Raw genomic sequence first — 26963 nt, 5'->3', positions numbered from 1 at the left:
GCCACCAACACCGCCAAGCAGGGCCGGCTCTAGGCACCAGCAAAACAAGCAGGTGTTTGGGGCGGCACATTTCTAGGGGCGGCATTCCGGCGCCGGCCATGCCGCCCCTAGAAATGTGTCCCCGCCATCCCAGCTCGCCTCTACTACGCCTCCGCCTGCTTCCCTGAGCGCGTCGCCACCACTCCGCTTCTCCCTCCTCCCTCCCAGAGTTGCCGCACGCGAAACAGCTGTTTGGCGCAGCAAGTCTGGGAGGGAGGGAGGGAGGGGGAAGCCGAGCAGTGGCATGCTTGGGGGAGGCAGTGGTGGTGGAACAGAGGTGAGCTGGGGCAGAGAGTGGTTCCTCTACCCCTCCCCGCCTGTTACTTCCTGCACTCCCCCCACCCTCGCTCTCCTCCATTCTGCCTGCTCCCCTGAATGCGCTGTCTCTCCCTCGCCTGAGGGGGAGCAGGGAGAAGTGGAGTGGCGGCGTGTTCAGGAGAGCAGGCGGAGCAGAGGTGAGCCTGGGCGGGGGGGTTGCGGTGGGGGGAGCCACAGGAAGCAATGCGGGGGGGAAATGTGGCACGCCCAGGGGAGGAAGCGGGGCTGGGAATTTGGGGAAGGGGTTGGGAAGGGGCGGAGTTAAGGAAGAGCTGGGGGCAGGAGGGCATGAAAAAAATGCGGGGGCGGCCAAAATTTTGTTTTGCTTGGGGCGGCAAAAATCCTAGAGCCGGCCCTGCCGCCGAGCAACTGCACGCTAAACCCAATATCCAAAATTAGACCAAAGTATTAGGGTATGTCTACACTGCAATAAAACACTCGTGGCTGGCTTGTGTCAGCTGACTCGGGCTCATGGGGCTTGTGCTGTAAAATCAGAGTGCAGATGTTCAGGCTTGGGCTGGAGCCTGCACTCTGGAACCCCATGAGTGGGGAGGTTTCCACAGGAGACTAGACGAGAGGCAGGGAATAGGAGGGACTGAGGTGCACCAATGCCTGCAGCCCCTGCAATGGCAGGGAATTGATTGAGTGAGATGTACCCACATAATCCCAATAAGTGACCTGCATCGAGTGCTACAGAAGAAGACAACCCCTCCTTCTCCTTAGCAAAGCAGATCATTGCCAATCTGGCCTGGGGGAAAATTCCTTTCCAACCCCTCATATGGTGATCAGTTAGACCCTGAGCATTATGAGCAAGAACCAGCCAGCTAAGCACATGAAAGAGAGAGAACATTCGGTGTCACTTTAGAGCACTGGCTCAGCCTGTCCAGTGTCTCATCTTCAGCCACGGCCACCTCTGATGCTTCAGAGGAAGGAGAAAAAACAAAACAAAACAAAAATACTCACCATGGACAATACGTGTTTAACTTAATGCTTGGCAACATCATCAAAATGGATCTGCATCACTCTTTAATCATTTCAGATATAACCTATTTCAGTGCTTCACTCATCATTTGTTTTTCTTTTAAACCATTTGATTGCCAGGCTCTCATTCATTTGCTACGTTACCATTTCTCTCAGGAAAAGGTTGTGTGTAATTTAGCAGAATTTAAACTAATAGGGTTCTATAGAAATTACTCTGAAAACCAATAGAGAAACCTGTAGAGAAATAGCATTTTCTATAAAAAGTTTCTTTTCCCCTATGGGTTGAAAGAGATGTCCCAATTAAACCAACAGAGCAGGTTTTGCCTGAGGCATTCAGCATCACTAGAATAAAGTACGCATCTGCCAGATGTTGCTCAGTGCATTCTGCAGCTGTGACCAAGACAGAGCTGTCCCCTGACCCTATTGAAGTCAATGGATTGTGCCACTGACCTCATCGGGATCCACATTTATTTCAGAGTGTTTTTCTTTGGCAGATCACCATTAACAATTCATCCATTATTTCCTATCATGATATTCTGGCCTTCACTGGAGGATTAAAAGATGAGACAATTTTTCCTTACCTAAAACCCACTTCATGATTAGCAATTCTGTCCATGAGAACTGAGTAGTTTTTACTCTAAATATTTGTTTGGGATGATCCGTGATGGTCTCGTTGGGAAGATTTTTCACTCCTTCAAACCGGTCTGAGGCATTCACTACTAACAGTCCAAGGAAGATTGTAAAAGAAACTGCATGTGCCACAAACTTCATGAAAGGGCTTCGGAGGATCCGTCCCAGCTGAAAAGAAAATGTGTACAAGACAAAAGTTTTATTATTATTTTCCTGGTCTAGTTCCCATGTTTTCTAGTGTTTCTCTCTAACACAGATGAGAGTATTTATACTTTGGAAGTTTGCTGAAAACTCCAGAACTGAGCTACTCTTCATGTATTAAAATAATACATAGAATCTATAGAAAGCTTGTTCTTTGCTGCTTCCAGATCATGCCCAGGGCATTATGAATTAGGCTAACTGTTCATCTTAGGATGTTACATTTCTCTCTTACTACCCACAGATGTTTGCATGATATCCAAATTGTCTTGTTCACTCTAAGGCAGAAAGGAACAAGGATATATATTTTATATATGTCTGTGTGTATTTTTATATAGATATGAAAACACAGTGCATCTTAGACTATTCTGGACCTAATTCTCCTCTCCCTCACCACAGCCTAAACTGGTATAAATCAGGCCCTGTGCTAGTATAATAAATCTCTGTGATAGCTGAGCTGTAGCTCACGAAAGCTTATGCTCAAATAAATTTGTTAGTCTCTAAGGTACCACAAGTCCTCCTTTTCTTTTTGCGGATACAGACTAACACGGCTGCTACTCTGAAACCCGTTTATCTAGTAGATCTCTCATTCAATCTCATTAGATCTCTCATTAACTTGTCTGACACAATATTTTCTATAAAAAGTTCTTTGATAACACTCTTCATATGCATCAGTATGTTAATTGTCTACTGTAATTATTACAGCATTTACTGAGTTTCTCAATATACCACAATGACCTATTTTAATACAATAAATACAGAAGTGGTGTAAGCACTGATCTGAACCAAGTTCTTTTCAGAGTAACTAAAGTTTCTCTCATCCTTATTGAGAAACACGGTTACCTAGTTGGCTAATTAGATAACCCTTATCTCTTTATGAATTTCCCCTGAATTAAGAATATATTACCCCCGAAAGAATATGTCAGAGCTAGCCGTGTGATTATTTACTCTTGGACCAATGCCTCCTTTGTATTGGAGATGAAGGGTTATTTTCACGACCTTGCTTTGTATCTAATGTTTTGATCCTTAAACAGAGAAGAGATGTGGGAAGAGTTCAGACACTAAATTCCCCTCTCTTTCTTCCCCCCTCCTAAGCAACCAATTCCTCAAGAAAGAGCTCCCTCTCTAGTCTTTGAAATGGGGTTTCAGTGGTTAAATCTCTCTACTGCTTTACTCTAGTTCATTAACTGTTTCTGTAGAGTCTGACTATAGCACAATATGAAACCGTAAATATTTTAAAACCCAAAAAACAACTATGCCAAGATTCTTTAGCGTTAACAAAAATTAGCACTGTTCAGTGTCTTATGTCTTTCTAGTATCTGAATTTCTAAAATTGAAAATATATCTTTTAAAAGATTGCCAAAGCTGGTTAACCTGTTGAAAAATTTAGGTCAGATCAAATTCCTGAAAGAGTTTTCCAAATGTGTGAATAGAAAAATGTGATTCTTATCTCAGCCCTACTGCAGCAGAGCCTTTAAGTACTTGCTTATGTCCCACTGAGGTCAATTAGAAATGCTTAAACATTGGCTTAGTGCTTTATCAAATTGAGTTCTGAATTGCCACGGCAAATGATAGCTTTGTCTAAGCTAAGAGATTTTGCAAAAGTGTCCCACTATTCCTACCGCTGATTCAGTTCCCCATCACCAGGAACAGTGGGTTGTGTTGGTATAAGAAAGCATCAGCTGCTGGTATTTTAAAGACTGTGTCCTGTACACATGCTTTATGAAGGTTTAGTACTGATATGAGGCTTATACTACCACTCCCACCATATTGCTACCACTGAGAGAGCTGAATTGCTGGTAGAAAAATGGCAGAAGTTTGGCAAAAATATCCTAGAATAGGTACAGCCTATGGAACCGATTGTGCAAACTCTTACTCATGTGAACCACCCTATTGACACATTGACTTCAGTGGGCCTCAATCATGTGAATAAGGGTTTACATTATATGTTGGAGTGTGCGTTGGTACCTCCTCTGAGGAAACCCCCGTGGTCTCTGATCCATTTATGAATAAATGCAGTACAAATTGTTTAAGTTGGTTTCCATCTGTATTTCAGCATTCTTTTCTGTTCAGAGAACTGTCACTGAAGCTAACCAGTGTCATAAGACTATCTACTGGTTTGCAACATTTGGGCCTAGAATCTGTAGCTCTCCAGGTCTTGACCTTTCTTGTCTGGGTTCGGATCTAAAGAAATGCATTCGGTGCTTAAATGTTAAATTTGGTCAAGTTTAAGACAAGGTGAGGAAGAACACATTCGTACGACGTAGAACCCACAGAAACCTTGCTCCAAACCTCAAAACAAAACCGAAAAGATTTGTTTTGAGGTTTCAAACAAGAGAAGTATCATTGTCCCCCCCTCTTACAATTCATTTTTCATCTACCCCTTCACTTCACAACAATGGAAGGAACCTGATTCTGTTTGCAATAGGTTGGGGGAGGGAAGCATTTATGAAATGCAATTTAGGAGGATTTAATGTTTCATTTTTTGATCTTTCTTGCTGTTCTGCTACTTCTCTTCCATCTGATTTTACAGAGAAAAAATGGTATAGAAAGTATGATGAATAGAGATGTGAGGCGCTACCCATTGGAGCATAGAAGTGTGGTTCTCTAGAGACTTTGTGGATGCCTCCCTTCAGGGCTGACATGCATCATTACCAAGAACTTTTTGGGAAAAATCTCTTAAAAATAGGAGTCTGATGAGTGAAAGAATGGGTGAATGAATCACCTAACCATGGTCCCAATTCAGGAAAGACCTACGCACATGCTTAAGTGCTCTCTTTCTTTCAAGACAGCCTGTAAACACATACTAAAAGTTAAGCTTGTGCTTAGCTACTGTCCTAAACAGGGATGCTTCCTGGAATCAGGACTTGTGTGAGCAGATGCATAGACACTACGCAGGTGAATAAGTGGCTAAAAGTGGGGGTGAACAGTTCAATATGACAAGTTAGGAGGTGGCAATAATCCTGGAGAGACAGACCCTTCTATACATAGGAGATGTTTCAAAAATTTCCCAGCACTTCTAATATTGGTTCAGTTTCACCAGTATGAGCCCTCGTGTAGACAGTTCACCTGCTGCAAATGCCATTTTAAGCCCAGCCTTGCTAGATAGTTGCACGCAAAGACTAGCAGACTGTTTACACTAGGACTTCCAAAGTTTTTAACACCATTGCTGGTGTTAGTAGCAGTGGGAATTTTTTGAAAATTTCTGTTAGTGTAGAGAGGGCCATAGGATAAGACTCTGGAACTATACCTCGCGTAGAATATAATTTTCCATATAAACACCAGTCAGGCCAAGACAATCACAAATAAGAAAGGCCTTAAGGCGACTATGGGCATATTGATCATTGCCTGGAACTTCTTAAGAAAACTCATTTTTAATTTATATGTGCTCAGTTCTATTCTGAATTAAAAGGGGGAAGAGCGATCTCCAGTGGACTATAAATTGCCTATGAATTATTAGGTGTTCCCTTCTGCCAGTGGACCCTTAAAACAGTTATCCATTGCATTACTGAAGGAAGCTTAGTGGAGTTTTTTCTTGAAGTGCAGTTTTTCATATCTTCAAAAAATCTCATTTTTACCTGAGTGTTGCAGGAGCTGGAAGTGTTGAGTGGAATCTTTTGTAGAAAACTGATGAAACATTAATTCTTTCAAATAACTCAGTGCCTTATGACAATTATATATAAGGCGCAATCTAGTTAAATTCTGGGTGCATGACCTACTTGTTTGTACTATTGGCCCCATTACCTTATTGATTCAAAACATTGCTTTTCATCAGACAGAAATGCTTCCTGGAATCTGGGCTTGTGGTTGATTATCACTGGCAAAGAGGACAGCAACAATCACAGAATACAAATCGCAAAGAGTCATTTCAAAAGAATGGCTGGTTTCAGGACTGAATGTCCGTTATATATATTTTGAAAAGGAATAAAGCTAGGAAACCTATCAAAGAGAGAAAAGAAATACAAAAAGACAATATCAAATAAATAGAAGGGAAACGAAAGGTTCTAAAATAGGAAATAATTGAGTCAAAGATGTGGGGAACAATGTAAAGAAACACACAGCTGAAGGAAAAGCATAGACTTTTTTAATATTGAGAATGTTTTTTAAGGGGGTAGGTGAGAAAAAAAGTTAACTGGGAGAAACCGTTGGGGCTAGATACTCAGCTGGTATAAATTAAAAATAGTTCCGTTGCTAGACCAGCTGAGGGTCTGGCCCTTCATTTGCAGTGCACCAATGTGTGAAAGCCACATGACAATTTGTACACTGGGAGAGAACTTTGTAAATTAGTGAGCGTAGCACTCAAAAGTGTTTGAATGATATACCAGCTTTGGTCAGCCTGGAAAATGTAGCAGTGGTAGTCCTTTAAGATCCACACACAACCCAAGGTCTACCTGCTCAGGGCACCAAAATTAGGTACCACTACCAGTGGATTGGGCAGATCTTCAGAATTCCATCCTCCCTCTTCTCTTTTGCTTCGTTTGATTAGCAGTGAAATAGTTAATAATGTTGCCATAGGAATTATCATTAGGTTTAAGAATCCACAAGTCATCTAGATGCCTGGGTCAGTTCACACCTCTCAGAGCAGATATTCCAGCATTGGTTTACACTCCTTCCTAACCATAAGGGCTGGAGACTTAACCTGTTCTGTAAAGCTTAGATTTCACAGCACACAATGGCAGCCTCCAAACCATTAGCAGTTCACAAACTCATGTCAAGGCGGGCTAGTCTGACTCCTGTTAATGTACCATACTGGAATGGGATATTGTCTGTAAAGTTTGGGATAAAGTCAATAATCTGCTCCCCTTTCAGAGACAAATGAATAAAAGAGCCAGGGGCCATATTGCTTTTAGTGCCAACTGGTCTGTATAGCGGAGTGCAGAGAAGTTTTCATTTAGAGGCAAGTTCTGTTCTTCGATACACTAGCAGCAGAGTTGCTCTGATTACCCTGGAGCGTGAAATTTGGCTCCAACCAAAGACTGCAAGATTTGGCAGATACAGTTTAAGAACTGGTGTATTAGAAGCTGCCCCCAGTGTTGGTCAGGACTAACTCTTGTAGTCAGCATCCCAAGTTGTTTCATAATGGAACTTATTATTGGTGTCATATTAACAGCCAGCATTGATAAAAATGTGTTTTTGATTAAATGTGATGAAATTTGATGAAAAAGTGTTCACATTCTCCATTAGCTTGAGAAATAGAAACTAATCAGTCGTTATTTCGAAGGATGTTGAGTATTAAACATCACTTATAGTCTCATCTGTTTTAGAAGCCCTACATTTTCTAGAAGATTGGTCTTTTGAAAATTATAATCCTTTCTTAATATCCATCAGTGGATCTGTAATCTTGTGGACTTGGCAAACATAGAAAGAATTCCTTACAGGCATTTAAAGGAAATGGGACCAAATGTTGTGAGGACTGAATCAGCTAGCCATCACTTCTATTACTTTTAAGTAGGTTTGACAAGCCCTGTCCTGGAGATACAGTGGATGATGTAGCCAACTGTTGTTCAGTAAAACATGGTCTTCTTCCCCCACCCAAAGTAGTGAAAAAGCTATTTATTGCTCATCCATAAGCACATTTATTTCCCCTTGTCTGAGCACTTTCTCTCAGGATAGAAGTTCCACCACAGAACTGGTACTGCAGGCAATTGTTCAAACTTAATGACCAACTGATGGCTGACTCAGGTACCCTTCCCCTCTAGCTCTTCCTAATAGAACTTTCAGCAGCATTTAATACTGTCAATCGCTGGATGTCTAACACAGATACAGAACAACTTTTAATGTTTCCGCAACTTCCCCCTCCCAAGTTTTGGAGACTGGGCCATATTATGCTATTAGGTGCAGTGACTTAATCTATTCTTCTACTTGACATTCAACAATCCACCTCTAATTGTCATGGACTGCTAATTCATTTTTATGGTGTCCCATGATACCACTAACTAAAAAGAAAAATGGGAGAAAGAAATAGTAAGGCACACACACACACACACACACACACAAAAGTACCCTGGCAGAGAGGACGAAGGACAGAAAAACAGGTTAAAAATGGAAAGAGATAGGAATAAACGTTAGGATGAGCAAAGAGACAAGAAACATTTTCCCCAAGTTATCCACCCTTTCTTTTTTCTTCTCCTTCTGTATCCCATTCAAATTATTTCACCTGTTTCCATTTTTTTCCTATTTCCATTCTTTCCTTCCCGCTTGTTTGCTCAGATTTTCCATTTCCTCCACCCCCATCTTTATTACTTTTGAAGAGATAGGAATAAATGTTAGGATGAGCAAAGAGACAAGAAACATTTTCCCCAAGTTATCCACCCTTTCTTTTTTCTTCTCCTTCTGTATCCCATTCAAATTATTTCACCTGTTTCCATTTTTTTTCCTATTTCCATTCTTTCCTTCCCGCTTGTTTGCTCAGATTTTCCATTTCCTCCACCCCCATCTTTATTACTTTTGAAGATTAATTTCAAAACATGCTCACTTGCTGCATTTGCAATGAGCTTGTTCTCACCCAGGGCAAATCTCAGAGGACAACATTGTTTGTGATGTTAGTTTCGAAAGACTTTTGACGTCATTCCAAGCACTGAATATAAATAACCATAAACAACATGCACCTTAACCAGTCTGTACCTTGCTGCAGGGAGCGATCCAGTATGCTATGGCGAGGAAAGGAAGGCCTACCGAGACTCCAAAGACAGCCAAGAATTTCACAGCTATAGACTGCTGACGTAAGCCTGAGAGATTTTCATACCACATGGTGAGCAGTTGCTGCTGACAGTTGGGGTGAGCAACAAACTGTAAAAAAAAAAGTAATAATTAAAAAATAAAGGTATTTATAGCATCTCCGAAGAGCATGAGATTTCAGAAAGCAAACTGCTGTGCCTCAAACATAGACTGCAGCATGGAGATAGACAGCTGGTTGTAGTACGTTCTGCAGCCCACCAGAGCCAAGCATGGTTCATTTTTTTGTAATCAGCCAGAGCTCATAGTATAATTGTTCAGAAAATTGCAAATTAGTCTCTCTAAATATGTGCTCACCGGCAACATTTGTTCAGCCCCCATCTTCTGTTTCTCTTGAAGGGACAAACATTGCTATACCCGATCAGACCAATGGCCCATTAATCTAGTATCCTGTCTCTGACACTGGCCCGTGCCAAAAGAGAGCTAATGTCAGGGGTGGGATTTGAACCTGAGCTCCTGGGAGGACTGCAACTTTAGCACAGCTCTATGGACTCTGCAACCGTTCCTCTTTAGAATCATTACCACTATCACCATTAATAATAATAAGAAGAAAAAGGGACAAATTCTAAGGACTTCACTCATTTTTATGCTGATTCTACCTTAAAGCCACTAGGATATGAAGATACATAACCACTCTAGAATTAGGGCATACAGGCCCCAATTCAACAGTCACTTAACTCCATTCACAGGCTTAAGTCCATCTCTATTCAGCAAACATCTTAAGCACATGCTTAAATGCTTTGATGAATAGGGATGGACATTTGTATGTGCTTAAGTGTTCTGCTAAACTGGGGACATAATGAATACATCAGTTCTGGTAACCATGGCGCTACCAAGTAAACCAGTTTTTATTAAAGAAAAAGGGCCATTAACAGTTTCAAAGCCATTGTTCAGATTTCACTTTCCATGTAGCAAACAATGAGGTGAAGTAAAACTTCTGTTTAATCAAACCTTTGTCAAAGGCTAATGTATAGGGCAATTTTTTTGTACAAAACAAAATTAACTACCCATTAGTTTAAATGTTAAACCAGCATTAACATCTCCTTGCAAGAGGAGGTGGGGGGGCGGGGGAAGAAATCATACATTTGGGAATATCAATTTGATATTCAATTTGAGCTTCAAAAGTGAACCGAGATGGGATCAATGCTTGAGTAAAGAGGAGCGATGAAACGTTGCTATGGACTGTGACCTAGAATAGATGATAACAAAGTTCTGTAGCTAAGTAGAATTTGTTATTCAGCACTAGTGTTAACTTGCTTCATTTACACTGACTGCTCACAGACCCAACAAGAAGGTTTCCCCTCCTCCCCCGCCATTTGCATGATTCTATTGCTTCAATATAATACAAACTGTTAGGCTGGTCCTTGTAATTAGCAAGTGTAAACTCTTTAAAATAAATGAAAGTGCATCACTCACAGATCTGCAAAACAGTAAATGAGATACAAAATACAAAAGACTGCTCATGTACACACAGTACATATTTCTTATCACAAAATTGAGATTCTTCTTCATTCTTTCTGCACCATAGAAAAGAACATGCTAGTAGCTGATAATCCAGAGACCAGTTTCCTAATGGAAGAATTACAGCACCATTGGGTCTCATGGAATCATTTTATTATAGAAGATTAAGCATCTTTAGTTCCCATCTTTCCACAGAGTGATTCAATTTACAAAATGTATACTGTGACTACTTTTTAATTATGTTTTATTATGATTAAAGATAAGGATAATTAAAAGAAAAGATAAAGGCAATATGTTACTATTGTAGTTAATTGTGTTAGTGAGGAAGGAGTCGTCCATTTATGGGTTTCGAGTGGTAATCAGTAAGAGAAGATTAAAAATACTGAATATTTCTCCAGTCTTTCCAAAATTGGGAATAAAGAAAAATGTCTGGATTTGAATGGATTCATAGTAAAATGACACCAAAAACTGAAAAGGACAGAAAGTCTAACCAGTGCTTTCATATCAACTATCTTTGTGATAACTAGCACATGGGTAAAAAAATCACACTTATATCTGTTTATAATAGATAGTTACAACTGGTTAAAATGTGTTTTTAATTGTTTCTTTATTGCTAGTGCAGATTGAAATACAATAACATGCTAATTAGGATTACTGTGAAACGGTGATTTCTGTTCTGCAAATAACAGCACTTTGATATATGTTTTTCAGTTAAAAGACAAGCTTTCAGGCCTGTCTTTGTGAAAAATAGGATTTACGAATACTGCTGAGTGAGCTGAGCAAACAGTTCATAGTGAATAATTTATTTGATAAAACAACTTTTGCCTTTTTCTGTACACAAACTTTCCCTGGGGGAGTTCAGAATTTTCTTGAATATATGGGTTAATCTAAATTTGCAAAAATAACTAAAACAAAAAATTCTTGGTCTATAAATAATTGGTCAGCTGTTCATTGTGAGCATTTCAAATCTGAGCTTAATTGGTGACTATGGCCATCTGACTAGGAATTACAGGGGGTCCCCAGAATACATCTCCCCCTTATCCTTTGATGCTCATCAATAGGGGAACGTGTTCCGATTTACATTGGTGATCCGCATATCCGTCGTTTGCACGGATTGGGACCAACGTGAATTGGAACATGTTCCCCTGTTGTACAGTACAATACTGTACTTGAGTCTGCTGGCCACATTCAAGGCTTATTACCTATGGAGGATGTTCTCCATGCTGATTTAGGAGATGGCAGGTGAAGGAAAGCCCAGTGTAAAGGAGTTCTGGAAGTCCTGCAACACCTTGAATGGCGTGGAAAACATTGATGTGTCATGGGAAGAGGTCATTTTGCAATGTATGAATGGTATTTGGTGTTGTGCCTGGCCAGGTGCTGTCCACAGCTTCGTGGGATTTGATGCCATTCCTGCTCTCAAGCAAGAAATTGTCAAATTGGTGAAGGATGTTGGGTTCGAGGAAGTGGAGGTGAAGGAGGAGGATGTACAGGAGTTGTTGGGGGTCTGACACTGAGCAACTGACAAATGAGGAACTGACTGAGCTGGACCAATAACGGATATCTAAAGAACGCAAGGACGATGACGACGATGATGTAGGACTGGAATTCCGCCAGGAGTCTGACGACAAAGAATCTCTCCCGTTTCTTTGGTTTGCTGAATGAGATGACGGAAATCATACAGAGCAGTGATCCTTTTTGTGGATGGTCTGCCAAAGTCTCCAGGGCTCTCAACGACGCAGCGGCTTGCTACAGGAAGATCTACCATTCAAAGATTCATGCAGGAGAGCAGACGTTGATAAAATCCTTTTTTAAGACTTCTGCAACCAAAGAGCCAGCCCCGGAAAAGCCAGCCCAAGAAAAGCCAGCCACCACCCCTACCTAAGTTTAGCATAATTGATGCTGTTTTATACTGTATTACTGTCCTGTATTTACTGTATTAAAATGTCTTATGTGTTTGAACAGTGTTAGTAGGGTTCTACATTATTTTATTCAATGGTTTATGCGTAAAATGTGTACTGTATAGCCTGTCATTGTTCAAAGGTATGCTGTTTGGGAGACAAGAGCGTTGCCAGAGGTGAGTGTGGTGAAGTTGTGCGTGCACACCTCCCTTATTCCATTATTTCTTATGGGGAAAAATTCCCCTGTGTACGGCATCTCGGAATCCATTGCCCTTTTCAAGAACGCAACCCCAATGTACACCGGGGACCCCCATTCACTGGGCAGTGTTTGCAGTCCAATCAATGCTACTTGGATTATTGCCTTTTTATGGCAAATAAATGAAAGTTATAGCTCAAAGAAAAGCGGAACGACACTCAATTAGGCGGCAAGCTTTGCATTTAAAGTCAGTAGACCTAATGGACTGTAGGCCCTGTGCAACAGCAAAACTTTTTTCTGAATAAGTGAAAAGCATCTGTTAATTGTGTTACAAGAATTGACAGAAAAGAAGAAACTTTGTTGTCCTTGGCAGAAAGGCAGTCAAAGACTCATGCCAGCAGGCCCACTGATGGGGTGGTGGTGGGGGGAGCACAAAGGGGGCAATTGCCCAAGGGCTAAGGCGATTTAAAAGGACCCAGGGGCCCCCAGCCGCTGCCCCCCGCAGCACAGCGGAGCTAAGGCAGGCTTGCTGCCTACTCTCATTCCGCGCTGCTCCCGGAAACGGCTGGAATGGCCCTACAGCCCCTGGCAGGGCAGTGGGCGTCCGCCCACTGCCCCACCCCGAGCGCCAACTCCACAGCTCCCATTGGCTGGGAACTGTGGCCAATGGGAGATGTGGAGGCAGTGCCTGCAGGCAGCAGTGTGCAGAGATCCCCTGGGCCCCACACCTAGAAGCTGCAGCCAGAGGAGTGTGCTGGTTGCTTTCAGGAGCCACCCGAGGTAAGCATCGACCCCCTGACCCTCTCCCATACTCAAACTCCCTCCCAGAGACTGCACTCCCTGTTGCACCCAAACGCCCCCCCAAAGCCCGCACCCCTCACCCCCTCCTGCACCCAAACTACCTCCTAGAGCCTGCACCCAAACTCCCTGTCAGAGCCAGAGCCCTCACGCCTTGCACCCAAACTCCCTCCCAGATCCTGCACCCCACACATGCTCCTGCCCCCCAACCCTCTGCCACAGCCTGGTGAAAGTGAGTGAGGGTGGGGGAGAACGAGCAACAGAGGGCGGGGGGGTGGAGTGAGCAGGGGGTGGGGCCTCAGAGAAGGGGCAGGGCAGGGGTGTGGCTTCAGGGAAGGGGCGGGGCAGGGCAAGGGTCTTTGGGTTTGCCAATTAGACAGTTGGAAACCCTACCAGGCAGGCATGTGGAAGCCCTGGCTGTGCCGGAAGAGTGCGCACAGCAAGGCAGCCAGCAGCTTGCTGGGCACCAGCCAGCACAAGCGCAGCACCGCCCAAATGTCAAAGGGACCACGTCCCAGTGGGCATGGCTTGTGCGTGCTTGGGGGCCCACTGACAGTTCTGCCCCGGCACCCGGAATGGCTGTCGGAGGGTTTGCATGCTAGCTCCCCTCCCAAAGAAATGGATCAGACATTTTAATCTAATTTATTGCTTCATTGTTTCCGGAAACAGCGACAATGAAAAATGAAAAAAAAAATGTGGAAAATGAGAAGAAATTGCCATAAAAACTGGATTTATTGGAACGATTTATTTTCTCCTACACAATTTAGATTGGCAATGTGTCATAAAGCCCTCATGACATTCATCTTTTTCTGACTAATATTAAAAGGAGGGAAGAATAAAATCAGAGAGGGAAGATAGCAGATTAGAATTAATTCAAGCGCTCATTTTCTGATAGTACACTGCAATTTTTCTTTATGTTTGCTCCATCAGATATTAATTACATTCTCAGTGACCCCTCAGCTAATGCTAACTTTCCCTCTATGTTGATCAAAATGTCATAAATTGATCTTAGATTCTCATCAAACACTTACATTACAGATGCATTTAACTTTCCTTTCTGGGGATCAACACTGACATTAAATTGAAAGTCGACACTAAAAGCCTATTTTCTGAGCCCAGGATACCAGATAACAGAGTTCAAAACAGACCAAAGGAAGTGTGTTTTTATGGTGCCGAAGTTGTAGCAAATGAGGAATTGTGATGTATTACATTTAATTCTAGAGGGCCAAGTTCTGCAGAGCTTTACCAAGCAGAACTCCCATCAACTCCTATTTGCCCAATTAAGCACCGTAGACTATTAGGAAGAAGTTATGGCTGCTGCTGTGCTGGTGTACTCGACTGAAGAAGGGTTATTAGAAAAAAACTACCTTCCCATAATGCAAATGTGCAAAGCGAAACAACAAGTTGGCTACAAGGAGTGGGGTTGTGCAGGGGAGTGAGAGGTCATTAACATTGTCAGGAGCACTAAGTGGGGGAGGTGGGGCTGTGTGGGTCAGGAAAGATAGGACTATGGACTCAAGCTCCTGGCACACATGCAGAGCTGGATTGGGTGTAAACAGTAACTAGACCCATTTAATGGCACCAGCCAGCGTTGTTGTCCTCAGAGTTGCGTAAATCAGCATTTCTCCCCTGAAGCCAATGGAGCGACACTTATTTGTGCTAACTGGCCCCACGCCTTTGAACAGTTACATAGTTTAGAAACTGCTGCAGCAACCCTCTTCCTGCTCCCCATCACACCAGCGCCTGTTAGGAGGCATCCTTTGGTTCTTATTCCACATCCGTCATTGCCATAACTCAGGATGGTTACATGGTCTATCCAGTGGGCACCACCTGATAATTACATATATGGTACATATATACATACATATATTCCCAGACACCAGCCTACAGTGAGAACATCAGACCAAACACGGGCATCAAGGCCCCCAAAGTCAGAGTCTTGAGTTCCACAAAATGAAGTGGAACTGCAGAGCTGGGGGCCCCCTAGCTCTCTGTGCTATTGTTACCTGATAGGGGAGCTCTTATCCAATTCCTATTGAAATAAATAGACTCCCATTGACTTCACTGGGAACTGAATTGGGCCAAAGGATCATTTTCCTCACAGAATTAGTCAGGATTGTCAGAAGCTGTTATGATGATATACCATCCTGGATGTAGCTTTCCCAAATTGCTATATAATTTGATGCACGACAGCCATTTACCCTTGCTCATCATGCATGTATTGTAGGTGGATAAGTATTCCACAGTTCTCACAATAAGGGACAACGGTTTTCCCAGTAGACTAGTTAAAAATTCTCTGTATTGTCATGGATAGTTTATAATAAAGTGATGTGTCTGTAACTGTATAATAAGCTGCATTGTTCTTGTAGTTTGAGGAGATTTTAAATATATTGACACCTTCGTTTTTATTTAGTACCAATTATCTGGGACAAAGGGGATATCTGGACCCAGAGTTCCAGTTGTTACTGATGTATTATTATTTGTTAGTTGAATTGTGGCAGTGGCTAGGAGCTACAGTGATGGACTAGGGTCCTATTGTGCTAGGCACTGTACAAACACAGAACAAAAAGATGGTCTTTGCCAAAGGAATATCATCATTACCCTGGCACACATTATATGTAATAAATGAGAAGTGTCAAGATAAGAGCATTCGCCATGTCTAGGAACTTCATAAGCATGTAAACCAATATTCATATAATACATATAAGTAAAAAAGCCTTCTGTTTTATATAATAAGCATAAAAGCCATGAATATGTCAATGGAAACTGAGTAATTTTATGAGGATTCAGGTAAAAACAGAAATCAACTACAGACTAATGGAATGTCTCATACAGAAAAACAGAACCTCAAAGAAATGCTGCTTCCCTTCTGACATATCTACTACTACGTGCAAAGGGATTATCCACTCAGACTGGATTGTTTTGCTTTGCTAATGGCACCTTTGCTCTAAATTATCAACAACTGAAGCCAAAAAGAATTCAAACACTCATCAATGCAATGTTAAATCTCTTTGAAAAAATTACGCCAAAAGTAAAATCCCAAACGCGTGACTTTAGTAGCTCTTTGATGCAAACGTTCCTGTCGCTTCTCCTCAAATCCCCCTTAGCTATAAATCTTCTGACAAATGCTGGCAGAATTCAATATATACAATATGTTATTCAGATTTAAAATGGGATGTTTAATTAGCAAATTAGAATTAGAAAGGAAGCTGCCTAGATAGATTTTCAAGGTTTTTTTTAGGACAAAATATGTAATGTCCAAAGATATGACTTGCACCTGAGCCGTGTAGTATTTCTCTAGACCCTTATGTTTTCACTATGAAGCATGTACGTGTTCGGTTAACTTATTGCTTCTCTAAACCTACCATTAACTTTGACTAACTCATTTTAAACGGCTAGCACGAACTCCTGAACCCTCACTCAGAGGAATAGTGCCTAGAATGCCGAAGACCCCACTGAAGATGATGGGACTCCTCTGACGAGCACCCCCATGAGCGACTGCAAGATTGTACCTTTAAACACTAAAGGAAAATATGTAGGTGCCAAATGGTTTTCATCTCTGTATTTATCCACTTTGAACTGGTGCACTGTCCAGGATTAGGGCAGAAACTCCCTGAACCCATGGGAGGGATTCTCCCTCCTACCATGTCCTACCTAGACAGTGCTGCTGCAGCAGCAGCAGGAAGAGCCTGGAAAAGTACACGAGGAGCATGTAACCTGCTTTCCCCAGCACACCATCCTGCCCTGTGCAGATAAGTACAGCCATGGCCCCACTTCCTCTCATCTCCTATGGAGTCACGTGAGTCCTCGGGTTTATGCGGAGATGTCAGTGTTTGTATTTCCCCAGGAGCTGAGACTGCAGTTGTGCCTGGCCCTTGGCTGGGGCTTGCAAAGGACGGAAGACTCCTTGTGCCCTCTCCTAGTACATTTATGAGCACGAAGGCCAGTTACTGTCTGGCCTCTATCTCTAAAGTGCCTTGAAAATATGAACACTACGTAAATGTTAAGTCCAAAACGTAGATAGAAAAGTTTCCTGGCAATTTTGTATGACTTACAGAGGTATTCAGATAACTGCATAGCTCTTTCTCAAGAAATCCTATTGCAGATGCTTAGTAATTCTAAACGAACAACGATAAGTTTGTGAACGGGCCACAGTTAGCCCTGGTGTATTGTGATCCATCATGTATCCCTCACTCTGTTTGGTTTCAAACGTTTGATGTCCTTAAAATTGAATTGGATTAAAATTGAGCCTTTCCCGGTAATTTAGGAGCTGGATATGCATTTGATGAATATCCCCCCTTTCATTAGGCAAATGAGCATAATGATTAAGACTAGCATTTGGGATCACATTTAGGATTTGAGCACTTAGCTCCTTTAGGCTCCTTAGAAAACCCAACCTAGAGCAAACTATTTTCCATTATGTAGTTCTGCCAAATACTCAGTCAAGATTTCTGCAATAAAATCCTGGCGGCACTAAACTCAATGGCAAACTCCCATTTACTTCAATGGAGCCAGAATTCCATCCCTGGTTTCTCTTCCCACTTTGCCATTGACTGGTTGCAAGACCTAAACAAGTTGTCTTAACATTTTTGTGCATTTGTTTCCTCATCTGTAAGATGAATATACTGATACATACCTACCATATAGGGTCATTATCTTAATTCATATTCTTTAAATGCTTCAATATTCTAGGATGGAAGATGCTAGACAAATATAAAGTATGACTAATAACCACCTCATCCAGTCTCCTGCAGTTCAGTTCTTCTCAAACTGCTGCACGCCGGTCCATATCATCTTCACCTCATGCAAAATGCAGCTCCACGTTTTTTAAGTAGTTAAAAAAAATAGCAACCCAAAGCATGGTCTCCAATCATGGGTTGTCTGCACTAGAAATCTGTCTCCTGCACATTATTTTTGTAATATTATTATTTACTTTTCAGTTGACCTCAGCATTTGCTTGTTGTGATTTTACACAAAGAAACCTGCTCTTTACTTATATTCAGATTTGTATCTGTTAGCTCAGGTTCTGATCCTGCAAATTCTTAGGCATGTGAGTAATTTTATGTATGTTGAGTAGTGTCACTGAAATCAGCAGGGCCAAATTCTGCTCCGATTTTCATCCCCCCTGCCTCATTCGCTGTAGTTGGGTCACAGAGATGTAAATGGCAGCAGAATTTTATGGATCATTTTCTCTATTTGGATTAGACAGAAAAATCAATACATTAAAGTCCAGTCTTATTGGTAGAAATCCTCATCTGCAGATTGCCAAATGCACCACTGGCAATGGGGAAGCGCAGATGTAAGTGAAGGACTGTTTTGTCTTGGAGAATCCTTATTACCAGTTGATGCATGAGAAGGGGAAGAACAAAAGCTTGTTTCTTACAGCCCAGGCTGAGGGTTTGTAAACCGGTAGTTGGAGACTGGGGGTGTGTGTGAAACTATTTTAATTGTAAACTCAGCATATTTTACCTGGAATCATTGAGATGCAAGGAACCTGAACCCCATGATGCCAGTTTCAGAGTTACCTTTCAGGGTAGGACCAAACTTTAAGTCTTAAGATTTTAAAAAGCCATTACCCCTTTTGTAAAACTATCCACAGGCTTCTTTATCATCCATATGGTAATAAGTAGACAGCTTTCATGGTAGAGCAGGTAAAAATGATCCAAGACCAAACCCCTTGATCCTAATATTCCCAAACTTTAGAGAGGTCCAGATCTGAATCTACACTTGTTGGATTGTTCCTATCACCATTGTGATCTGCAAACAAACCCTGGATTTGAATGGCCATTTCCAGCCCAACTTGATTATCATACACATTGTAATGAGAGTGATCACTTTAGATAAGCTATTACCAGCAGGAGAGTGGGGTGGGAGGAGGTATTTTTTCATGCTTTGTGTGTATATAATAAGATCTTCTAAACTTTCCACAGTATGCATCCGATGAAGTGAGCTGTAGCTCATGAAAGCTTATGCTCAAATAAATTGGTTAGTCTCTCAGGTGCCACAAGTCCTCCTTTTCTTTTTGCGAATACAGACTAACACGGCTGCTGCTCTGAAACCTGTCATTGGAGAACCAAATGTCCTCAATGCATTGTAGAATTCAAGATAAGGTGCTGGGGTGCTCTTTTCAAATAACCAGTGTGAATTATAAGCAGTGATTGAGCCAGGCAGCAGAAGTAAAATATGTACAAAACTGCTGCCTTCTTTAATATTTTTTTAAAAGAAGAAAACACCAATTAGTAAAATAGAAAGAAAAAATGATGGAATAGATAAAACTGCCAGGACCATTTCAAATCTATTCTATTCCAACAGGTATGTGCACTCAAGCACCATATGAAAAACAGAATTTTAATAACCATTTTGGTAACAGATCTGGGAATAAATGATTTGTCTGGGTTTTTTATTCACATTAGAAAACTAAATTAAGCCTAATATTCTTGAAGTGCAAACCAGATAATGCCAAGGTTACATGAACACTGTAGCCAGTGCAGTGAATGCAAATTTTAATTAATATTTTTGTCAGTTTCTGTACATTTCTCCTGCACTGAGGGCAGGGCTTGGGCTGTCTCTGATGGCTTATTTGTAATCTTATTTGTAATCTATAGTCTTTTTTGCTAAGCATTTTTCTGCAGCCTGTTGGCTAAGGTGGTTGGTTCTGCTTTACAGAAAACAGGGGTTTTGTATTCTGGTGGGATGTGTGTTTGTTGGAAGTTTTTATTGCTAATATCCTTTTCCCCCTTTTTGCGAATGCATGAATAAATCCTTAACTCTTAATTATTCATCTAAAATCAAGCTAGAAAACAGAACGTCCCAGCATTGATTCTAAATAGAGCTAGAAAGACAAAAAATCTTTGATACCTGCATAGAACCAAACCTATTAGAAAATCTTCTCATAAAAACCTTAAATGGTGAAACATATTTTTTCCTTGAGGTTTTGTACTTACCTCATTCTAACAGCATACTCTCCCCACCTCCCCCGAAAAAAAGAAAACACACAGTAGCAGGTCTACTGCTTCCTGAAAGATAGATGAAGCCAAAATTGGGACCCTCCAGGGTCAGATTTATAGCAGAACGTATTAATTGCTCTTTTAACAAAATAATTTTAATTTTAATAGAGATACTTTTTATTTTGTCTCTTGCCTCATATAAGGGTTTTGATTCTGCCCCTTCCGCCCGCCCCCGACAGTATAAGACTATATGGTAGTTTGCCAATGAAATTAATTAAATGTGCAGATTACAGTAAATTGGGAAGTGTTACAAACCACCAGAGATGACTAAGAAATAATTCATCGACACCTGGAGAGGTTGAATGTATGGAGAGGAAATAAAATGAGATTCAAACTGGAAAAAAAAATCCAGGCTAATGCATCTGGGAGGGGGGAAATAATCAGAACCACAGATATTCAGTGGGGAAGCAGTAATACTGAAAGAGACCTAGAGATGCTAGGGCACAGCAAAAATATATCCACATGTGTCTGCAATGTGATTTCGCACCAGAATGGAAATGTGATTTTGCATGCATATCTTGGAGAAAGGAACTCAGGCCCAGAATCTTCAATGGAAATTAGCAGCCTAAATACCTTGTTCAGCTATGGTGAGAGCACACCTGGAATACCTCCATTCATGCTGTAGAAAGATGTACACAAAATAGAGAACATTGAGTGTTGAAAAAAAATCATCAAGATGCTTTAGGGGTTGAGTTAAAAGGAATTAGAAGAGTTACATTTGACCACTATATCCTAATCTTGACAATGACTAAGGAGAGAGCATCTAACAAACATTTCTGAGACTTCATCAAGACCTCCAGTCTAACTTGGGATAACTTTACTTCATATCTCTGATATTTATGAAAACAAACAGGGGAAAATACTTTTTGGCCCTTTTTGTGCAAAACAGAGAAGCTGAAAAGGGCAGAAAGGCAACTCTATAAAAACTTTTGAAGGTTTCAATTCAGTCCTGCAGCATAGACTCCATTTGTGAAACCTGGTGTTTTATATAAATTCTCCTCTTTGGGGTCTCGGTTCAGGTTGGTGCTTATGCACATTAGAGCTGGTTGAGAAATCAGAATTTATGCCCCTGAGGAAATTCTGATATTTCTAAATTTGTTTTTGCTCTCAAACAGTACAAAAAGTCCAAATACAGAATTTTTTCACAGAATGGACATTTCAGAAAGATTTCAGTTTACAACTCTTTTAACATTCACAAATAGAAATGTTTCATTTTGTTTTGATGAACTGAATCAAAGCATTTTGATTCAGCACCGTGTCCCCCTGAGATGCCTCATGGGAGTTGTAAATCAGCTGATTTATGCCTGCCTTCTCTTCTATGGGTCAGACTTTCCAGCTAGCCTACATCTCCCATGATACACTGTGGTCACATAATTCCCACGATGTGCCACATCTGTTCAACCAGAGGGGAGGTCATGAGTCCAGAAACTCCAGAGTTTAAATTGAACTTTCAAAGATAACAAGCTCTAAGATACAACCGCATTTACTCCAGTCCCTCAGACAGAGACAAACACCTACAAGATCTCTATCAAGCATTCTTAAAACTACAATACCCACCTGCTGAAGTGAAAAAACAGATTGACAGAGCCAGAAGAGTACCCAGAAGTCACTTACAACAGGACAGGCCCAACAGAGAAAATAACAGAACACCACTAGCCATCACCTTCAGCCCCCAACTAAAACCTCTCCAACGCATCATCAAAGATTTACAACCTATCCTGAAAGATGATCCCTCACTCTCACAGATCTTGGGAGACAGACCAGTCCTCGTTTACAGACAGCCCCCCAACCTGAAGCAAATACTCTCCAGCAACCACACACCACACAACAAAAACACTAATCCAGAAACCTATCCTTCCAACAAAGCCAGATGCCGACTCTGTCCACATATCTATTCAAGTGACACCATCATAGGACCTAATCACGTCAGCCACGCCATCAGGGGCTCATTTATCTGCACATCAACCAATGTGATACATGCCATCATGTGCCAGCAATGCCCCTCTGCCATGTACATTGGCCAAACCAGACAGTCTCTACGCAAAAATGGACACAAATCTGACATCAGGAATCATAACATTCAAAAACTGGTAGGAGAACACTTCAACCTCTCTGGCCACTCAGTAAAAGATTTAAGGGTGGCAATTTTGCAACAGAAAAGCTTCAAAAACGGGCTCCAGTGAGAAACTGCTGAGCTTGAATTAATATGCAAACTAGATGCCATTAACTTGGGTTTGAATAGAGACTGGGAGTGGCTGGGTCATTACACAAATTGAATCTCTTTCCCTATGTTAAGTATCCTCACACCTTCTTGTCAACTGTCTAAATCTGCAATCTTGATTATCACTACAAACGTTTTTTTCTCCAGCTGATAATAGCTCATCTTAATTAATTAGCCTCTTACAGTTTGTATGGCAACTTCGACCTTCTCTGCATGTATATATCTTCTTACTATATGTTCCATTCTATGCATCCGATGAAGTGAGCTGTAGCCCAGGAAAGCTTATGCTCTTATAAATTTGTTTGTCTCTAAGGTGCCACAAGTACTCCTGTTCTTTTTGCAGATACAGGCTAACACAGCTGCTACTGTGAAACCAAAGATAACATCGCATTTCCTGTCCTTTGAGGACTTGTTTTCTGAACTTTAACTGAAAGTTATCACTGGTGTAAATCTGAAGTAAATTCATTGACATCAACGGAGTTAGTCTGGATTGACATCAGTATAACTCTGAGCAGAATTTGGCCTCGAATTTTCTAACATGTCCTATGGATGAAAGTCATTGGCCTCCATGATTCTAAAAGTTTTCATAGTCTTCTTCCAACCTCCCACAAAGATGGACTTTGTCTTTCTCTCTGTGTCACCTTACTGCTCCCAATCTTCCCTGCCCCTTCACTTAATCTGGCCACACCTAATGTGAGTTCACTGTGCTCTGCAACCTCTGCTATCTGGAACAGACTTCCAGCAATGCTCCAGCTCCCTGACTCTCCATTTCAAAACTCCATCTGTGAACATATGTTTTCATCATTAGGTCACTTCTTCATTTTTCTCTCCCTTGGCTACAGTGCTTTAATGCTACAACACTCTCGTTATTTAACTCTGTGAAGCAATTTGTGTGAAAGACATCATACACAATCAGATTGCATCCTCTGTATAAATAAATCAGGGCCTCAGATTATCTCAGCAGTTCCTGAGAGTTGGGCTTCATATACCCTTGAGTACCTGAGCTCTGTGACCAATGCAGTGAAAAAATATAATTTAATGCAACAGCCAAGATTCTGTTTGGAGCATCTTCCAAATGTTAATTATTAATAATGCAATTATGAGGAAAAGTTCCTGTACCATCTCTATATTAAATAGAATTTGCACAGCCATCTGGTGTTCTGTTTAATTCTTATTAATTTTTTCCCCAAATCTAATTTGTATGTCTTGCTGTTAATTAAATTAAATCCTGTGACAGAGAGGTGGTCTGGCTTTGTGATGGCCAGGAACCGTACTGCCAACTGGGAAACTGGAGCTGGGCACTCGACATCTGCAATTAAAGGCAGTGGGGTGATGATGCGCCCAGCATCTGGAAAGAAGGGGGATGAATGTCAGCTCCCGCAGAGAGACACCGGCTTTAGAAACTGAAGGAAAATGTTGGCCTTATGAGATCCCTACCAACGTTAAAGGATAACGGGGAAAGAGTGTGATAATGAGAACAGAAGAGATAATTGAAAGATACTGCATAGATCTCTAAAGCAGGGGAACTGATTAATAAGTGAAATGGTATTCCAGTGATATAGCAAGAAGCAATGTGCATTCCTTCACTGGGACTCATCTACAGGTTGGCTGCAGTTCTGAGCAAGCTCAGCATTAACTCCTGGGCAGAGTACATGTCCTAAACAAGGATGTCTGAACTGGTACAGAGGAAATAAAAATCTTCCCTGCCTCTGTTCCTCCACCCCTGTGAACTTTTGCTCCCATTTAGAAATAAATCCATTCATGGGATAACTTTGGTACATCTTTGGTAACTGGGATCAGAACTGTGTGATTGAAATGATTCAGGAAAGTCTGTTTCTGTGTTATTTCTGCATACATCATTAAATTAGGCTTGAATAAAGACTGGGAGTGGATGGGTCATTACACAAAGTAAAAACTATTTCCCCATCTAATTTTGCCCCTACTGTTACTCACACCTTCTTGTCAACTGTTTGAAAAGGGCCATCCTGATTATCACTACAAAAGATTTTTTTTTCTCCTGCTGATAATAGCCCACTTTAATCGATGGGTCTCGTTATAGTGCATATGGCAACACGCATTTTTTCATGTTCTCTGTGTATATCTATCTTCCTACTGTATTTTCTACTGCATGCGTCCGATTAAGTGGGTTTTAGCCCATGAAAGCTTATGCCCAAATAAATTTGTTAGTCTCTAAGGTGCCACAAGTCCTCCTCGGTTTTTTTGCTGATACAGATTAACATGGCAACCACTCAAAAGCCTTTATTTATTATACACTTACACGATGATTGGATCTGTAGAAAAAAAAATCGGTCCTGAGGAGCTTTCACAGTTAGGGCTGTAGGAAAGGTGGGACTAGATCTAGGTCTCTGTCATGCATTTGTCTTTATTTTTAATTGTATTTGTTTTTTTTCTTAATTTACAAAGATGACTTAAGTAACCATGAGATCTGGTATCCTGGTCCACTTTTCAGCTTCTGACCATGGAAATACTAAGAAAATAGTAGACTTTGCATTATTATGGCCCCATAAATGGTTTCCTGTGACTTGCACACAGTGACGGCTTCTCTGGCCTCACCCCTCATCTAGCGTCTCCAGAGACACAATGCAGCTTTCCCTTCTGTACCCATCCATCCAACGTCCTGTACAGCAGAACTATACCAGTTCCTTTGCAGCAGGGTTCTCCACAGCTAGAGTGGAAAGGGCTTATTTTCCCACTGTGCATACAAACACTAATCATAGTCTAAGAACAGTCATAGTACGTAAGAGCAATGGTCCATCTAGCCCAGTATCCTGTCTTCTGACAGTGGCCTGTGCCAGATACTTCAGAGGGAGTGAACAGAACAGGGCAATTTATCAAATGATCCATCCCCTGTCGTCCAGTCCCAGCCTTGTGCTAATTAATATCATCACGAGAGTCTTTTGATACACCAGTCAAAGGTGTCAAACCTTTTTGGAAGGTTTCCAGCACGTACGCAATACCTAGGTTTTTGCATGATGTTTTCTCTACTCCAGCAACTTGATTATTTCACTACTTGACAAAATATTGGGATTGTAATTTTCAGAACGATTCTCAGGAAATGACAAATGAGGTGACAAAATGTGCAACCAGCTAAATAATTTGAAGAGTCAGGGTGACTCTGGGAACTTTGAATGAAGAGTGTACGATTATAAACGTGTGATAGCTATTGGGGCACTTGTGTTAGTTCCTCTGGGATAGGCAGAGTTTGAAAAGAATTATAGTCTCAGTTAGAGTTTTAAAGATCAGTTTATAGCAATCAGCTTTGGTAACTGGTGTCATTTTATCTTCCTTCTGGCTGTAAAATATGTATGGAACAGAGCTTTTAATTCCATGATTACCTTCTATATTGGGCATTTCATTATACTGTAGAAAGTTAAACTGTCATGTTTTGTTGCCAACGTTACTGAAGTAGTTGGCTCTCTTTTCATTTAAAAAAAAATAAGAGAACCACTTTAAAAAACATTAAGTTCGGCACTTCTGATGCTTTGCCAGAACTGCTTTCCAAGATTCAACTTGAGAATCTGAAAGTACTAATAAAAAACCCAAGATACTGATCAATAAAACTGCCTGCTTTCAACTGAACCATGAATTGCTTATTGGAGTAATAAATGAGTGAAGTTATTAGAGGCTTTTTGTGTAAATTATCAACAAATATCAAAGAAAAATTGATTTACAGCTCACTGAACCAAAAATTGAACCAAAGCTCCCTGAACTCAGCAGACAGATTCCCATTGATGTCAATGGACTTTGGAGCAGGTCCCTGAACTGGTCTTAGAAAATGGAGATACCAAAAACATGGCCCCATTTCTGGTTACACCTTATTAGGGAGCACAACAGGAAAGAAAATTTAAGATTAAGAAGATACTGTATCTGAACTAAAATGAGCTTTATGAGCTTTTAAACTGTGTGTGTAGGATTAATGTTTCCTTATACTGTAATATCCCTGATCCAGGGGAAGGAGGAAAGATGACAGAGCTGCTTTTAAAACTCTCGAAGTGTTTGATTTGGTGACCTCATTTAACAGTGCCTGCTTCTTTTACAGTAGCCTGGTGGACAAGAGTAAAATGTTGCTTCTCAGCCTCCATTTCAAAACAGTATTATTTCCTTCTCTTTCACTCCTGTGGTGCACTGTCTGATGGCCGTCAAGGGGACTGATCATTTAGCAGCTGTGAAATTAAGGAAATGTGCAAATTTTTAATAGCTCATTTTTCTGAGTTGGTGGCTGCAATGTAAGAGGGACTATGAAGTAATAGGGTTAATGAGTGGAAAAGAATAAAAGGGGGAAGATTGAAGAAATATGTCTAAAGGCCTGGCAGAGACCCTTAACCCCATCAGATAATCCTGCCTTAGCCTGGGGTCCCTTGCCATCTCTCTCAGACTGTGGAAAGGATAAGATAGCAAAATATTGCCGGAGGCATCTGCTGAAAAACTAAAATCATGACCACTAAATAAAGATTGGCAAA

The 26963-nt window shown here is 41.1% G+C and overlaps 1 protein-coding gene across 1 annotated transcript in view; it reads right to left on the bottom strand.

The window, feature by feature from the left end:
• Positions 1-26963, bottom strand: part of TRPC7 (transient receptor potential cation channel subfamily C member 7) — a 121090-nt gene that overhangs the window by 43112 nt on the left and 51015 nt on the right. Inside the window, exons 4-5 of the mRNA XM_077824683.1 lie at positions 8791-8955; positions 1920-2136 (exon numbers count right to left, since the gene is read on the bottom strand). Of these exons, the coding sequence (XP_077680809.1) occupies positions 1920-2136; positions 8791-8955 (382 nt within the window). The remainder of the gene's footprint in view (positions 1-1919; positions 2137-8790; positions 8956-26963) is intronic.

Source organism: Eretmochelys imbricata, chromosome 8 (assembly GCF_965152235.1).
Source record: "Eretmochelys imbricata isolate rEreImb1 chromosome 8, rEreImb1.hap1, whole genome shotgun sequence".
Taxonomy (NCBI): domain Eukaryota; kingdom Metazoa; phylum Chordata; order Testudines; family Cheloniidae; genus Eretmochelys; species Eretmochelys imbricata.
This window is presented reverse-complemented; position numbering and strand designations above follow the sequence as displayed.